Here is an 18,719-nt window from a genome sequence, read left to right on the forward strand (position 1 = left end):
TATTGTTTATGTGACTAAGGTTTTCCAGTGTCTGATATTGCCTTTGAACCCCAATTTCACAGAAACTTCAGCACTTTGAGGTAGATTGGATTAATTATAATAGAATTTTTTTTCTTTTTTTTTCATGATAGTTATGGTTTAGTAACTTATTTCATAAGTTACTGTTTTGATTCACAAAAATATCCTGGTGCCGCACTAGTTAATGCTAACCTTATGACAGTCCTTAGAAAGGCTCTCTATTATGGCTGCCTTTCCTGATGCTTAGAAACCCCTTTGATCATGCTGATTCTGATGAGAATCCCAGCTATTTGCTTTTCTTTGTTCACACCTGTCCCATTGTTCAAGAAATGGGTGAGGAGGCATGCAGCATGATTACGTTACTCTAATGCTGCTGCTTACTAGATTCTTCCATCTTCCCTCTACTTAGGTGATGTTTACACTAGAGACTTTACAGCGGCACAACTGTACCGATACAACTGCGCTGCTATAAGTTGTCCCGTGTAGCTGCTCTATGCCGACTGGAGAGAGCTCTCCCATCGTCAAAATTAAACCACTCCCAACAAGTGGCAGTAGCTACGTCGGTGGCTGATGCTCTCCTGACGATCTAGCGCTGTCCACCCCAGCGCTTCTGTCGGTGTAACTTATGTCGGTTGGGGTATATTTTTTTCACACCCCTGACCGACAAAAGTTTTACTGCTAAAAGTGCGAGTGTAGACATAGCTTAAATTAAAGCTATTATTCTTGGCAATAGTTCTAAAATAAAATCTGAGTATTTAGACTTTGAAATACTGGCTCTTAAACCAAAAGCTTTGCTCTTAGGAACATTTTCCAGAAGGAGCACTTGCGGAAAGTAGTCAGAGAGCAATTAATGTGCATAACAAGCATTTTCAGAAAGCTGCCACATTCAGGACTTGAACTTGCAGTACATGAGTACTGCTGAAGTTCTATGGGCACACAATGTCAGCTTGAGTCAACCACTTACTCTGACCTCAGGTTGCCTGCAAACCCTCTGGTATGCAACAAACCCATCCTGCTGCATTTGCACCAATGACTTCCTTTGGCTTATCAACTTCACTCAAACTTCCTCAAAGGGGTGGGGCAATTTTGTACAATAGCTAAAATCAATCCCAAGCAGGTGATAGCAGATTGAGAAGGATCAGAGCCAGAGTTTGAACCCCAGGTATGTAACAGTTACAAGAACTATAAAATTATGATTTTTTTTTATGGGGGCAGTATCTTGGAAGCCCCTTGCTCACACAACTCAAATTTGGACCACGAACACCACTCCCATCTCAATGAGGCACAACTGTTTTCAAGCCAATCCAATTATGCATGTGAATTTTAGAGCACTTAGATAAATGGCTGTCAAACAGAAAGCTAGTCTTAAACTTAACTATAGCTATTGGCCCACTCTAATGTCAACATAATGTAAAGAAACTGTGCTTACAATTTTTTAAAATAAAAAGAATCTGTGGCCTCAAATGTAACTGGATTTCTTGCGGTAAAGTTTTCATAAAGAAAATTCTACCATAAAGCAATGGCTCAGTATTTATCACTATCTTAAAAATACTTCAAAACCATGAGCAGTTAGGTTTCACAGTGAGAAGAGATTTTCAGTGAAAGTCAATGGACTTGTGCTCCTAAATCCCTCCAGCACTTCTGAAAGTCATCCCCCACAGTTGATATAAATTGATTTTTAAATCCACTAGTAAATATATTTGTGTTATAGGATATTTTCCTTCATTTTATCTATTTTATTTAGCTACCAGGACAATTTGTTCTACTTCAAACTGTTATTTCTCCCTTTGTTTCTTCTTCCATTCAGGAAATAACTTTTTGCTTCTATTTTGGTTCATTGGTTAGATGTTTGCCAAGCAGTCAACTTACAGTATGCAAGATTAGGATCCAAAGGATTTCTAGCCCCATAGAAATAGTATGCATCATCATAGGGAGTTCTGTAGTTGTCTGTCAAAGTTGGGGGTGGAGGTGGAGGCAGAGGTGCAATCCTATATCAAAAGAAACGAACAAGGCCTTTTTTAATATTTTATTCGGCTACTAAATGAGAAAGCAGGACAAAAACAAAATCAGATAAGTCACTGTATGGGAAAGTTCTAGAATTAACTCAGTTAAGACTTCTCACTGAAGATTTGGTTGTGCCTTGTAAGCACACCCCTGAAGAGCACTAATCAAGCAGTCCCTGCACAAGACACATGCACAAGGGCTGCAATCCTACTTGGCACTTACCCAGGCCAGGTGTGGGTAGTGGGAAGGTTCTTTGTACCCTCCCTATATTGCTCAACAATTTAAGGTCCATGCACAATCTGGTCCTCAATTAGGAGTGTTTATTCCACAATCTCCAAATGAAACATAAGACTTTGAGTCCCCATTTCTTAAATCTGAGATTTATATCCTTTACGTCTCGTGTTCTAACAGGGAAACAGTAATATATACTTTTCACATTTAAAACATAGAGCCTCAATTGTGAAACTGTACTGCCTCGATTTTTATATCGCACACTCATCTCACTTAAATGCCCCACAACATGCAAATGCCTAGATAGATGTAATAAATCTACAATTCATGACTAACTCCATGAAAACATTCACTAAGAAAGTGTTATGATTTTCACCAATACAGCCTCCCAAAATTTCTCAATCAATAGGCATGTCCAAAAGAAAACAAAAATGTACACCTGAAAAAGATTAAGGCCATGTCTGTACTACAAAATTATGTTGGCCTACCTTATGTCAGCTTACAGCCACCAGAGTTATTAAATTGCTTGTGTGCACACACACTTGGCTCCTTGTGTCGGCGGAGCGCATCCTTACCAGGAGTGCTTGTACTGATTGTATTGAAAGTGTGGGGCACAGTGGGACAGCTCCTGAAGGCCACAAACAATCAACTAAGCAATGCAGTGTCTACACTGACACAACACTAACCTAATTACATCGACCATCACTCTACATCATTCAGGGAGATGGCATTACTATATCGGTGTAGAGAGGCACTTATGTCAGCAAGAGCCAAATTTAAGTGAAGAAACTTCCACAGCTAGGTTGACCCAAGGCAGCTTACGTCGACCTAACCATGCAGTGCAGACAAGCCCTCAGTCAGAGAGACAGACAGAGAAAGAGAGAGCGCACACAAACAAGTACATGTGCGTGTGTGTGTATATATATATATAATGTATATATGAATAAAATGAGGTCTAGAGAAATAAACACATTCATTAAAAGTTTATTATTTTATCTAGATAATTTTTTTCATTAACTTAAAAAATAAAAATTTGAAAATATTTGCTTTCACTCTTAGCTAGTCATTAGAAGTGAAAGGAAAAGCACCACAATGGTCTGCTTTGCAGTCGTTCTGAAAGGTAATAATCCGTGTAACCGCAGAATTTCTATCTAACCAACTTATCAAACATATAGTCACAAAATAAACATTATAGACAAGCACCTGGGAGCCACTATTTCACCAAGGGTGTTGGATAATCCTCTGTGAAAGTCTTCATTCACTGGTGAAACAGTAGGTGCAGGTACAGGAGTTTGGAAAGCTACTCTGGGCCTTTCAGGTGGTGCCTTCTCTTCAGAAGCTCTTTCTGTCAAACCAAACTGCTTCAGTCTGTTTGGCTAAAGATAAAAAATATGGTTAATTTATTATGTCCATAGCCATAGATATTTTGAATCTCAATTGTGTACAGTGCAAAACCCTCCTGTACCCCTCAACTGTCACATTTCTAGTAGTTATAAGCAAGTGTACACGTCTTTTTAAATGATTTTTAAGTAAATGAATGAAAATTTTCAAGATAGATAAAAATACACGTAAATCTACATTTACACGCATTCATAGTGTCTCTAAAACCAAGCTTTTGTGGATTTTCTAGGAAATAAATGATTGCAATGTCCAGAACACAAATATTTTCAGTGGTCTATACTAGTATCTAAAACTGCCAGATTTCTACATTGACAGCATTTTCATTCCTGTTATGGTTAGGTAAATTCTTGAAAGAATGCTTCGAAGAAAAATACTAGCTCTGTAACAGTTCAATTTGAAAAAGAAATAAATATTGAGACTTAACAATAAACATTTCAGAACACTAGCAATTAAAGAGAAAGGAATAGGAGATATTCTTTGTTATATTTTTATTAGATTTTCAAATCAACAAAGAAGTTACAGCAATTTTTTTTCAAAATATAGGGTGTCTCTTATACATCTAATTTTAAAAAAAATGTTTATTGATAATTGGTAGCCTCAGAAGAAAAATGAAGGTAACATGCAAATGCAAAAAGCATGCAAGCTAGTTTCAAAACTATCCTAATACACCCAAAAGACATTTCCCTACCAGCTGCTATGCACTTTAGAAATATTTTCATTATTTTTTTAAATGACCTAATTAGTAGAAAGTAAAGATTATTCAATATTTCAAAAGAAAAATTGAATTTATTTAACAATTTTGCTGGTCATTAACACCAAGGTGCTTCACTAAACGTGCATTTATGGATCAACCTGTGCCAGCAGCTGTTGAATACTACATAACCAACTGTGTATTATATAACCAACTTGGTATATAAGTATTTGAGATAGCAGCAATAGATTAGATGTTTACCTCCTCATCACTTAGCTGCAAGACAGTATATACAATGACATTAGTACTCATCTATTTATGAACAGAACTGGAGAATTCAGGTGTAAAAAAATGTATTAAATTCTTAAAACCTGTTAGAATTTAACATTTAAGCTTATCATATTTAACTTTAAAATTACAAGAGGTTTTTAATCAAACAGAAGATTTCATTTACACCTCTTTTAGTTTTAAATTAATTACAAAGCATTCTACATTCTTTTCTTCAATGGTTTTTTACCTTTTCGTATCTTCATCAGTGGCATATTTAAACAGCCATTCACACAAACATGTTTGTTGAGAGTTGTTCCCTATGTGTTCCCAGAGCCCCATACCAAAGTTATCAGGTCCAGATTTTAACACAGCAGCATCTTTTATTTTACTCAAGACATGGCTATGACACAGTACGTCTGTTAGCCATTCTATCCCTACAGACAACTTACAAATTTACTTTTTAAACCAACAGTGCATTAGGCCACGTCTACACTACAGATGCTACAGCAACACATAGTGTAGACACTTCCTACATCAACAGAAAAGGTTTTCCATCAATGAAGGTAAGCCGCCACCCCAGTAGTTAGGTCAGCTTAACTACAGCGTTCAGGAGTGTGAATTTTTCATGCTCCTGAGCAAGGTGGCAAGGTCAATCTAAATTCTAAGTGTAGGCCAGGGCCTGCTATTATAGGCATATTACACACACACTCTACTTAACTAGCGAACATTGAACTTCTCTCTGAGAGCCAATTTAAACCTAGTAATATTCAGTGGCATGGACCGCTACTTAATGAGGATAATAATTCTTCTTAATTGGAACGCCCTCAGTTGAATTAGTGGTGTTCAGGTCACTGTGTGTGTCTCAGACTCATGCTGGTTGTGTCAGTTTGCTCTTACAACAAATGCTGTTCAGTCCCTCTTTAACTGTGAAACAAGCAAAGAGTATGAAGTGCTTCACTACTGCAATACTCCTGGCTGCTAGCTTCCTATTTCCACACCAACTATATTCAAAGTCAAAAAACTACATTAGCATAGAGTTAAGGTTGCTTGATGGTATGTTGTCCCCTTGCAAAACACTGAGCTGAGCAAAACTCAAACTTCTGAAAACCAGGAAATGCAGAGTTAAGTTTGTGCATGCAACCTTAACTTCGTCATCTTTCAGCAATGCCCCAATTAACATACATACATTTACTCTGCAATCCTACAGTTGCTGAGATGTACAAGCGCTTCACCTCCTTTTACAATCCATTCACTCTCACCCACAGGATTCCACCAAACACTGTTAAAGGACAAAAAGAAAAAGAAAAAAAAAAAAAGAAAGAAAGAGTTGCTCATCCACCATCCCTCTGGTCCCCTGGAGCCAACAGTAGCAAACGGGAATTATTTGCAAACACTCCAGTTGCAGTCAACAGTAAGTACAAGGGAATTGTAAAAGGCTGCAAAGAGATTAAGTTGTCCACATGGTATTCTTTCTGGGGAGTTGGTTAAGTGTGTGAGTGTATACCATGATTTGGAACCTCCATGAATCTTATTAATGCCAAGGTCCAGTGTGAGTATCTGCTACGTGCATATCAAAGCATCACTCAGAGAGGATACAGCCAAGAGCAACCTTCCTTCCCCTCTCTAGTAGTGACAGATGGAATCCTATGCGTGAGAGTGAATGGGTTGTAAAGAGAGGTGAAGAGCTTGTACATTTCAGCAACTTTGGGGTTGGCAGCATAAACATGTGTGTATTAACAGGGGGTACTGTGGCATTGCTGAGAGAGAACCAAGTTAAGGTTGCATGGACAACTTTAAGTCTGCATTTCCAGGTTTTCAGAAGTTTGAGTTTTGCCAACTAAGTGTTCTGCAAGGGGACAACATACCACCAAGCAACCTTAACTCTACATTAACACATTTTTTTGCCATTGAATTTCCTAGTAGTTGTTTTTTTAAATAGGAAAAGGTATGTTGTTAGTAAGTTAGTAATCATTTAGGCAGTTGTATGCATGATGTCCTGCAATTTGCATCCCAAGCCAAATCAGTGTGTGGTCAGCAACCCCCACATCATGCTATACTCCTCTGTTAAGGTTCCTTCCCCACTCTGAACTCTAGGGTACAGATGTGGGGACCTGCATGAAAGACCCCCTAAGCTTATTCTTACCAGCTTAGGTTAAAAACTTCATTAAGGTACAAACTTTGCCTGGTCCTTGAACCCTATGCTGCCACCACCAACTGTGTTAAACAAAGAACAGGGAAAGAGCCCACTTGGAGACGTCTTCCCCCAAAATATTCCCTCAAGCCCTACACCCACTTTCCAGGGGAAGGCTTGATAAAAATCCTCACCAATTTGTACAGGTGAACATAGACCCAAACCCTTGGATCTGAAGAACAACGACGAATCAAGTTCTTAAAAGAAGAATTTTAATTAAAGAAAAGAATCACCTCTGTAAAATCAGGATGGTAAATACCTTACAGGGTAATCAGATTCAAAACATAGAGAATCCCTCTAGGCAAAACCTTAAGTTACAAAAAGACACAAAAACAGGAAAATACATTCCATCCAGCACAGCTTATTTTACCAGCCATTAAACAAAAGGAAATCTAACGCATTTCTAGCTAGATTACTTACTAACTAACAGAAGTTCTGAGACTGCATTCCTGATCTGTTCCCAGCAAAAGCATCACACAGACAGACCTTTTGTTTCCCCGCCTCCAGCTCTGAAAGTATCTTGTCTCCTCATTGGTCATTTTGGTCAGGTGCCAGCAAGATTATCTTAGCTTCTTAAACCTTTACAGGTGAAGGGTTTTGCCTCTGGTCAGGAGGGATTTTATAGCACTGTATACAGAAAGGTGGTTACCCTTCCCTTTATTTTTATGACATCCTCACTCTCCCACAATCTTCTTCAATCTTGTGATTCAGGAAGCATCCAGAGCCATTGGCCATTATCTTTGAAAACTCATGGCGATCGGGGGAAGTCCCGGAAGACTGGAAAAAGGCTAATGTAGTGCCAATCTTTAAAAAAGGGAAGAAGGAGGATTCTGGGAACTACAGGCCAGTCAGCCTCACCTCAGTCCCCGGAAAAATCATGGAGCAGGTCCTCAAGCAATCAATTCTGAAGCACTTAGATGAGAGGAAAGTGATCAGGAACAGTCAGCATGGATTCACCAAGGGCAAGGCATGCCTGACTAATCTAATTGCCTTCTATGATGAGATAACTGGTTTTGTGGATGAAGGGAAAGCAGTGGACGTGTTACTCCTTGACTTTAGCAAAGCTTTTGACACGGTCTCCCACAGTATTCTTGTCAGCAAGTTAAAGAAGTATGGGCTGGATGGATGCACTACAAGGTGGGTAAAAATTTGGCTAGATTGTCGGGCTCAACGGGTAGTAATCAATAGCTCCGTGTCTAGTTGGCAGCCGGTATCTAGCGGAGTGCCCCTAGGGTCAGTCCTGAGGCCGGTTTTGTTCAATATCTTCATTAATGATCTGGAGGATGATGTGGATTGCACCCTCAGCAAGTTTGCGGATGACACTAAATTGGGAGGAGCGGTAGATAGGCTGGAGGGTAGGGATAGGACACAGAGGGACCTAGACAAATTGGAGGATTGGGCCAAAAGAAATCTGATGAGGTTCAACAAGGGCAAGTGCAGAGTCCTGCACTTAGGACGGAAGAATTCCATGCACTGCTACAGACTAGGGACCGAATGGCTAGGCAGCAGTTCTGCAGAGAAGGACCTAGGGGTGAGAGTGGATGAGAAGCTGGATATGAGTCAACAGTGTGTCATTGTTGCCAAGAAGGCCAATGGCAGTTTGGGATGTATAAGTAGGGGCATTGCCAGCAGATCGAGGGACGTGATCATTCCCCTCTATTCGACATTGGTGAGGCCTCATCTGGAGTACTGTGTCCAGTTTTGGGCCCCACACTACAAGAAGGATGTGGAAAAATTGGAGAGAGTCCAGCAAAGGGCAACAATAATTATTAGGGGTCTGGAACACATGAGTTATGAGGAGAGGCTGAGGGAACTGGGATTGTTTAGTCTACGGAAGAGAAGAATGAGGGGGGATTTGATAGCTGCTTTTAACTACCTGAAAGGTGGATCCAAAGAAGATGGATCTAGACTATTCTCAGTGATAGCAGATGACAGGACAAGGAGTAATGGTCTCAAGTTGCAGTGGCGGAGGTTTAGGTTGGATATTAGGAAAAACTTTTTCACTAGGAGGGTGGTGAAACACTGGAATGCATTACCTAGGGAGGTGGTGGAATCCCCTTCCTTAGAAGTTTTTAAGGTCAGGCTTGACAAAGCCCTGGCTGGGATGATTTAGTTGGGATTGGTCCTGCTCTGGGCAGGGGGTTGGACTAGATGACCTCCAGAGGTCCCTTCCAACTCTGATATTCTATGATTCTATGAATGCCAGTGCTGACAACCCCGGCAGTACACATATTGCTTTTCCCTCAGTGGTCACAGTACGTGCGCTGTCAGTTCCCAAGCTCCACACTATATATCTTCGGAAAACACCACATTAATCTGCGCTAAGAGCAGGAAGTAGCCACTTGCTGCCCCGCTACTCCCACCCCCCAGAGTCTAGTAAGAGAAAGTTACTTACCTTACAGTAACCAGAGGTTCTTCAAGATGTGTGGTCCCTATCTGTCTTCCACTGTGGGTAGGGTACACACGCGCTCCATGTGCCCAGAGCCAGAAAATTCTGAAAACTGTGTCAACTGGTCCACACATACACCCTGGCCTCAACTTGTGCCTCTAACCGAGGAGATAAAGGATAGGGCCAATCGACCACCTCCCCAATTCCTTCTCTAGCATGAATTAGAGATGATCCAAAGTGGAGGGAAAGGAGGGCGGGTAATGGAATACAGAGAGGTACCACACATCTCAAAGAACCTCCAGCTACTATAAGACAGATAACTTTCACTACTTCTTTGAGTGCTGGTCCCTATTTGTATTTCACTATGAGTGACTGACAAGCAGTATTCAAATAGGAGAAAGATGTGAGGTTGTAGATGGTAGAGCCAAAGGACTGACATTCCAAAAGATACATCAGCAGAGTAGTCTTGCACCAAGGCATAGTGTCTCACAAACATGGATGGAACTTCATGTTGCTGCCTTGCAGATATCAAGTAGAGGCACCTCTTGAAGCGATGCCATAGATGTTGCATGACCTCCTGTAGAATGAGCTCTGACCCCAAAAGGAGGGGGAAGATTAGACAACTGATTGGCTGTATTTTGCTCTGCTGAGATCCATTTTGAGATTCTTTATCAGGATACAGCCTGACCCCCGACCCGTTCCGCTAAGATGACAAATAGTCTAGGAGACTTCCTGATAGGTTTTATTCTCTGCAGGTAAAAGGTTCAGGCTAATGTGAAATTCTGAGACTACTCTGGGGGTGAATTTAGGGTGTAAACATAATTAAACTTTGTCCTTATGGAATATAGTGTAAGGAGGATCCATCATCAGTGCTCCAAGCTCACCAACCCTCCTGGCTGAGGTGATGGCTACCAGGAATGTGACCTTCCTGGATAGGAGAGACATGGAGCAAGAAGCTAATGGTTCAAAAGGAAGACATAGTGAGTACTGAAAGAACCAGGTTCAGGTCCCATTGAGGAGTAGGCTTCTTTATAGGTGGAAAGGTTCTTATTAAGCCTTTCCAAAATCTGCAACTCAGTGGGTGTGCAAACATCAAGTATCCATGTGAAGGTAGATGGTATGCACTGTCTGCTTCCAAGTGGACCCATAAGGAGTTGACGGACAAACCTGATGTCTTTAAGGAAAGAATACAGTCCAGAATGAGAAGAATATCTCAGCTTCTGGGATTATACATCTTTAATACCCACAAACAGAAAAATGCTTCCACTTGGCTAGGTAACATGTTCTAATGGAATCCTTTCTACTATTAGAAAAGATGTTTTGTGCAGCTTCAGAACGTGATCTCTCTAGAATCTATGAGCATCATCTAGAGTCTAGATGACGCTCATACAAAATACAGGCTCTAAGATGAAGTGGCCAAGGTTAGGATGCTTGATTTTGCCATTCTCCTGGCTCATGAGATTGAGAAATGTTGGAATAATGATTGGTGCCCGAGATGACATGTGTAAGAATTTTGGGAACCAAAACTGTCTGGACCAGTTGGGGGCAATGAGAATGACTTGTGCCCTGACCTGCCGAACCCAGCACAAAATTTGAGGCCGGAGAGGTAGTGGAGGGAAAGCACAGTTCAGATGGTCTGACCATGGAAGGAGCAGAGCATCGCCCTTTGAGTGGCAACCTAGGACTCCTTTGGAACAGTATGGATTACATTTCCTGTTTGTTTGGGAGGCAAACAAGTCCCTGGCAAGGGTCCCCAATCTACCATAAATATTGTTCACCACAGAGTCATGTAGCTCCCACTCATGATCAACACCAAAGTGTCTCCAGAGAGAGTCTGCTAGCACATTCTGGTTTCCTGGGAGGTAGACTGCCAATAGGGTAATCTGATTGTTGATGCACCAATTCCACAACTGTCCACTTCTGCACACAAGGGGAAGAATCTCCCTCCCTCCAGTTTGTTGATGTAAAAGACAGTCTTGAATTAGTCTGACATTATGATGACATGGTGACCTTGAATGAATGGGAGAAAGGGTTCACAAATCTTCGAACTGCTCACAGCTCTAGAACATAGATGTGTATCCGGGATGGACTCTCGAGATGTTCCAATAGGGATACATGGTAATGACTGCCCTGTCTTGTGCAGAGGCAAGAAAGGGAATACTGATGCATACCTAACATGGATTCTTCCATAGTAACAGGGACAATATCACTTTGGTGGGAACAGTCACTATGGTGCTCATGGACCATCAGTTTGGAGCCACACTTGTAGCTAACAAAAGGTGGAATCATGCAAATGGCATGACATAAGTTCATGAGGCCACATGGCCTAGGAGAGAGAGGTGTCAGTCATGACATTCACTTGAGGGTTGCTTATGACCTCATTTATGATATCGTTCATAGCCTGAAACCTGTTCATCTGCAGGCAGGCCCTTGCCATGACTGCATTTAAGGAAAGCCCAATGAAGCTGAAGTTCTCTGTAGAGGTGAGGACGGATTTTTCAGTATTTACACTGACCCCCAAAGAGGAGAGGAGTTGTTGCATTGTCAAAATCAATGCATGGGCCTCTTGGTGTCAGGGACCATGGGTCTCGAACCTTGGTCCACAGGGCTCTTAGGAGCTAGGCAGTCCTGACCTGCTACCTAGTAATCTGCTATCAGCTGCCAGAATAGTAGCTGAACTTTGACAAAGAACTCCCGTCCCGGGATCTGATTGGTGAAACATGGGAGACCCTGGTCAACCCCCGGTCGATCCCCAGCTTCTATTTAAACCAAGCACAGGAACAGGAAGTTGTGCATGGAACTGGGTTCTCCCTGCTTAGGACTGCTTCCCCTGCAATATTTGCTCCTACTGCCACCTACTGATCTCCTGGTAACCTGACACTGCCTGCCTCCTGACACATGACTCTTGGTTTTGCCCTCTGGCTTGCCTTGGCTTCTGACCTCTTGGTATCTGACCCAGCCTGAGTCCCTACTCCTGCTTCACCCCTTAGATCAGACCGCCAATGCACTGGTTGTGACACTTGGCCTGACTTCGTGACAAGGAGCCAGTCACTGAAGTAAGGGAAAACGGTGAAACCACAGCATCCGATGCAGGCTGCTACTAGGAAGAACACCTTGGTAAAGACCCTGGGGGTGGTACCAATGCCAAAAGAGAGTATTCTGTATTGAAAGTGGTCTGAGCCTGTGTCACAGGGTCCCTCCACTGCTACCCAGTTTACTTCACTGCCTAGCCGTTTCGGATGGTCTCATGGTCACAAAAGGTTGCCCTTTCACCAAGGTGAAAATTTATTCTTTTCTTACAAATTATCACAGTGTAATACAGGCTTACAGCAAAGGAAGGATTCCCCACAGTCTTTATCCTCAGCCCAGGCTCATCCTCTGATCTTCCTTCTGACCTCTCCTTGCTTCCTGTTCCTTCCACTTATATCCTCCCAATTACACCGTTAGCCCAGTGATTACCATGCAGGTGCTAACAATCCCCCAACAGAAAGTGTTTAATTGCTTATAGCTGAACCTGCAGCCATCTTCATGCTGCAGCAACATCAGATACCCAGAAGTTAACAACAGCGTCCTGTCACAGCCCACCATAAATCTGAGGAAGCGTCTGTGAGCGGGGTGGATGTCCGCATGAAAGTAGGTGTCCTTCATGTAGAGAGTTGTAAACCACATGTCCTTTTCCAAGAATGGAATTTAAATTCCCATGCAAAACTTGTGATTGTGAATAAAGTGTTTGAGATGGTGGAGGTCACCAAGTATCCTTTTTGGGTACTAGCAAGTATGTTGAGTAAAAACTACTCTCTTGGTACTGAAGAGGAATGCGCTCTATCATTCCTCACTGTAAAAGATATTCTACTTCTTGTTTAAGAATGTTCTTGTGAAAGTGGCCTCCAAAAGGGATGGGGTAGGGATTTTAAAGAGAAAGAGACAAACTATCATAAAGCCAGAATTCATAACCTTCAGCACTCATTTGTCTGTTGTTATTCCACTCCAGGTGTTGAAAAAGAGTGCTAGCTGATCCCCAAAGGGTGCATGGGAGTTGGGAGGTGTTGTACTTAGTGGTTTGCAGCTCTCAAGCTCCCTCAAAAATAACATTTAGCCAAAAATTGAGATGAAGAATCTGTTGTGAAAGGTGTGGCAAAGCAGGTCTTTTGAACCCTCCCCTCTTATAGGGTGGCTCACAAGATCTCTGGTTTAAGAACTGCTGACCCATCAGTTTAAGCTTGTATGATTACTCTTGACATTTTCTCTTTGGGGCAGGTGTATATATGCTCAGGAAGTGGAAGGTGGCCCTGGAAAAGTGTGTAAGGACTCCTCTGTCTTCTGATTAAATAAATGAGTCTTTTCGAAGCTTAGGTCCTCCCTGGGAAACCCCTGTGCATTATGGTGCATTATGGTGGCAGTAGCTTGGAATGCTTGGAATGCTGCTGCATCTACTGCTGACCGGAGAGTGGTTCTGGCAAACATTTTGCTTTCCTCTATGACAGCCTGGATAAAAGCTCTCTCCTCCTGTAAGAAACTGTCAGTAAAGTCTGCAAATTTTGAAAAATTCAGGAATTCATACTTAGCCATTAGTGCTTGCTAGTTGGCTATCCTGAACTGGAGGCTAGAAGAAGAAAAGACGTTCCTTCCCAATAAGTCGAGATGCTTCCCCTCCTTATTAGTCAGGGTAAATCGGGAGTGTTATTGCCTAAATCTTTCCACAGTGGCCTGGACCAGTAAAGAGCTAGGAGCAAGGTGAGGAAACAGAAATTCTGCCCCTTTGGCTGGGACATAGTACCATTTTTCTGCCTTCTTGGCAGTAGAGGCATGGGTAGCTAGGGTATGCCAGCCCACTCTAGCAGGCTCCTGGATGGATGGCTACATTACCAGGAATGGTATTTGACTGGAGCCGGAGGACTGAAGGGATATCCAGGAGCCTGTATTGAGAATCCTGAACTCTTCCCACAAGGAATGGCAAATTTCAAGAAAAATCCATGAAAGCATGTGGATTTTAGAGCATTTAGAATATCATCAGGAAAGACAGAATGATGGCGGGAAAGGGCCCTCTACACAACAATCTGCAGCACAATAAGTTCTGAAAGGTATGAAGTAGCCCATTTACTTCTGTGTGAGGTTCTCAGCTGAATTAGAAGGAGTCCGGTGGCACCTTAAAAACTTAACAGATTTATTTGAGCATAAGCTTTCGTGGGTAAAACCCCCACTTCTTCAGATGCATGGAGTGAAAATTACAGATGCAGACATAAATATACTGACACATGAAGAGAAGGGAATTACCTCACAATTGGAGAACCAGTGTTGACAGGGCCAATTTGATCAGGGTGGATATAGTCCACTCCCAATAACAGATGAGGAGGTGTCAATTCCAGGAGAGGCAAAGCTGCTTTTGGAATGAGCCAGACACTCCCAGTCCCTATTCAAGACCAAATTAATGGTGTTAAATTTGCAAATGAATTTTAGTTCTGCTGTTTCTCTTTGAAGTCTGTTTCTGAAGTATTTTTGTTCAAGTATAGCTACTTTCAAATCTATTATAGAATGTCCAGGAAGACTGAAGTGTTCTCCTACTGGCTTTTGTATGTTACCATTCCTGATGTCCAATTTGTGTCCATTTATTCTTTTACGTAGGGACTGTCCGGTTTGGCCAATGTACATGGCAGAGGGGCATTGCTGGCACATGATGGCATATATAACATTAGTAGACTTGCAGGTGAATGAGCCTCTGATGGTGTGGCTGATGTGGTTGGGTCCTCTGATGGGGTCGCTAGAGTAGATATGGGGACAGAGTAGGCAACAAAGTTTGCTACAGGGATTGGTTCCTGGGGTAGTGTTTCTGTGGTGTGGTGTGTAGTTGCTGAGACACCCTTCTCTTCATGTGTCAGTATATTTATGTCTGCATCTGTAATTTTCATTCCATACATCTGAAGAAGTGGGGTTTTTACCCACGAAAGCTTATGCTCAAATAAATCTGTTAGTCTTTAAGGTGCCACCGGACTCCTTGTTGTTTTTTGTGGATACAGACTAACACAGCTACCCCCGATACTTGTCAGCTGAATTAGAACACCCCATGGAGATGAAAATAACCTAATACAATAGCTCCAAGACCTGTGAAATGTTCCATTCATCTCAGTGGGCATGATCCCATCCCCTCCTGAGTGCTTTAGAGCCTGAGACATGCATGAAATATACCCATTCTCAGCTCCCCACCCAAAGGGGCAGGGCTTCCCCACATTCTGGCTCACATGGGAGGCCTCAGACCCCCAAAAGGCTAAGCCCCTGCACCCAAAACTCAGCTCACATGAAGAGAGTAGGGAGGGGATGGTCCAAACTCTATTAGATGGGCATGCCCCCCCCCAGATCCTGTCACACATATGGGAGGCAGCAAGAGGGGCTGAGACCTCCCCATAGAGGGGCTAGAGCCCCATAGATCTGGGCACACACACACACGAGGAGAGAATGTGGGGATAACAGATGCCCTTGTCCCATTCTCCCCCAGTCCCTCTGCCACTCCCACTTCCCACTGTCCCACCCCTCCACTCCCCCAAGCCTCTCACCTGAGCCCCCAACTCTCTCCCCTCCCATCCATCCCCATTTATCCCCCTCCCCTCACTGCAGCCCCAAACCTCTCCTTCCCATTCCACTACCTTCTAATTACCCCACCAACCCCTCCCAAGAAACTTTCACATGTCTATATTCCCCCCATTATGACTTTGGGGGATGCAGAAAGGTTGGGGAACACTGGTACAGCTATGGAGTGCAGGGGGTTGGTGAGCACTGACAGAGCTGGGGGTACAGGGTCCTTGGCTGCACTGAAGAAAATAAGGAAGTGTTAAATAAGTTTAAATAAGGAAGCGTTATTTACTCCTTCTCATAACACAAGAACTAGGGGTCACCAAATGAAATTAGTAGACAGCAAGTTTTAAACAAACAAAAGGAAGTGTTTCTTCACACAACGCACAGTCAACCTGTGGAACTCTTTGCCAGAGGATGTTTTGAAGGCCAAGACTATAACAGTGTACAAAAAAGAACTAGATAAATTCATGGAGGATAGATCCATCAGTGGCTATTAGCCAGGATGGACAAGGATGGTGTCCCTAGCCTCTGTTTGCCAGAAGCTGGGAATGGGCAACAGGGGATGGATCACTTGATGATTACCTGTTCTGGGGCACCTGGCATTGGCCACTGTCGAAAAACAGGATACTGGGCTAGATGGACCTTTGGTCTGACCCAATATGGCCATTTTTATGTTCTCATGGCAGAGCTGGGAGTGCATGGGGGTTGGAAGGCACTGGCAGAGCAGGGGGTGCCATGCCTACGTCACCTGAGCCCTTAAACTCTCTCGCCTCCCACACCATCCATCCCCATTTATCCTCCTCCGCATAAACCCCTTCTCCTCGCAGCAGCTCCAAACCCCTGCCCTTAATGCCCCCAACACCTCCACCTCTAGTATTCATCCCCTCTCGGAAACATTTACATATCTACTCTTTCCCCAAACACTTTGTTACAGTACCCTCCCCAAAAAAGATTTAGTGGTGCCATGCACTACCTTGGGTAAAACTCAGCAGACAGATTATTTTGACCTACTATCAATACTTTGATCTCTAGCTTTGTGCAAAAAAACCAAAAACAAATAAACAAACCTAGAAAGGTTTTTTTTTTTAGAAGTGCTATTTTGAGGGGGCTTGTATCTCAGGAACCCTTGGCTCAAATTATTCCAAATGTGTTTTCCTCCTGAGGGTAGCCAGCACCCTCCCAAGGTACATTAAATTTCAAAGAAATCCAACTACGCATGTCACTATAAGAGGACTTAGAAAAGTCGACCTTTACACAGATCTCACAATACAACCTTAATTGTGCCACTATAATATGCTGCACCACAACACATGTTATCTTATGGGCTATCCCCTTCCTCTGATTTTGAGCAAGTAACAGACTCTGTCCCACTGCAGATAGCTCCTCCTCCTCCATCTATTGAGCTCTCCAGTAATGGGATGTGTTGGTGCAGTTTTGCAGCTGCGCAGAAAACAGCACTATCATTATTGAAAAAGTGTCTTGTGTTAATCACATTTACTTAACCAGAAAAAAAGAGCCATCCATCATGACATCCCCAGTAAAAGGATTCTACTACACTCAGTAAACATTTTCTTTGAGTGGTAGCAAAGATATCTTAGCAAAGCACAATAACTATTGTGATAATCAAGCTTGTTATATCTTGCTTATGAAGCAGAAAATGATGGAGATGGCACTAATTCCATATTACCCAGGTCAGAGTTAAAGCAAAATCATTGATATTTTATGCAGAGCTATATAAAAATTTGCATATGTTGTCATAATATGAAAAATGTTACATTTACTAGTAAAAATATTTACAATTGCAACTTGAAATAATGAATTGGCACTACAAAGCTGACTTAGCTGCATAACAGATGGATTTTTTTCCATTAAAAAGTGAAGTAGGTGAGTGGCAAATATTGTCAGCAGCATTCCTCATACTCCCACAGGAGGCTGACTGACGCTTGTCTATAAAAACTACCATCAGGCATTAAACATGTCTCTTCCATGACCTACACTGCCTGCAGCATGTCATTCCATGTAGTTGCACCACAATGCAAATGTCTTAAAATTCCAATTCCAACTTTTCCCTTTAAGCAGAGTATGTGTTTACCAAATTTAACAGCTCTCTTATGTAGCTTTGACTTAGGTTTATTTTTATTGTCACTAATGCCCAATTAGGAAAGAGACATCATTTTTCTTCTTATCATAGTCTTAGAGACTAAGGCCAGAAGGGACCACTAGATCATCTACTCTGACCTAGTGTATATATCAGGCCACCAACACTACCTAGCACCAGCACACTAAAGCCATCAACCAAACTGAGACCAAACTATTACAACCCACAGGAGATTAGACTATTATGTGCCATAGACAGAGAACAGGAGCGACCAAGGTACACTAGTGTTCAAGGCCCCCCACAATGGCAGGGAAATGATTAACTGAGATACGCCCAAATAATCCTAGCAAGTGACCTTGACCCATACATTACAGAGGAAAAAACGCAAAGTCATTGCTAATCCAAGGTAGGGGGAAATTCCTTCCCGACCCCACAAATGACTACAGTATGAGTTAGACCCTGAGCATGTGAGCAAGAACAGCCAGCCAATGTCCCATCTCCAGGCGTGGCTGTTGTTGATCCCACAGAGAAAGGGGATTAGAAAAAAACCCCTTCCAGAATACGCTGGGCAGGGGGGGAATCCCTTTCTGATCCTTCTTTTGCACACAATAAAATCCTGCTTTCAGCATAATGATTCACTGTTAACACATATTATTTAATAAAAGGTCTGTTTGAATGAAAAGCGGAACACTAAAATTTCTTACCTCCTTCCCTGGGTCCAGAGCTCCAGAAGCAGCAACTGAGAGCTCAAGTTCCTTTTCACTATTAAAAAAAATTAACAGGATGAAGTCAGAAAATGAGCTGTTAAACAAATCACTAAACTTGGTCTTTTAAAAAAACTTAGAAATCAGACCTAATT

General features: G+C 42.4%; 1 protein-coding gene across 7 annotated transcripts in view; it reads right to left on the reverse strand.

Moving 5' to 3' along the window:
- CSPP1 (centrosome and spindle pole associated protein 1) overlaps positions 1-18,719 on the reverse strand; it is a 178,089-nt gene that overhangs the window by 100,187 nt on the left and 59,183 nt on the right. For all 7 annotated transcript variants that reach the window (XM_074944276.1, XM_074944277.1, XM_074944275.1 and 4 more), the window contains 3 exons: positions 18,565-18,622; positions 3,457-3,629; positions 1,888-2,006 (listed from right to left, as the gene is read on the reverse strand). In XM_074944276.1, coding sequence (XP_074800377.1) covers positions 1,888-2,006; positions 3,457-3,629; positions 18,565-18,622 — 350 coding nt within the window. The remainder of the gene's footprint in view (positions 1-1,887; positions 2,007-3,456; positions 3,630-18,564; positions 18,623-18,719) is intronic.

This window comes from Natator depressus, chromosome 2 (assembly GCF_965152275.1).
Source record: "Natator depressus isolate rNatDep1 chromosome 2, rNatDep2.hap1, whole genome shotgun sequence".
Classification (NCBI taxonomy): domain Eukaryota; kingdom Metazoa; phylum Chordata; order Testudines; family Cheloniidae; genus Natator; species Natator depressus.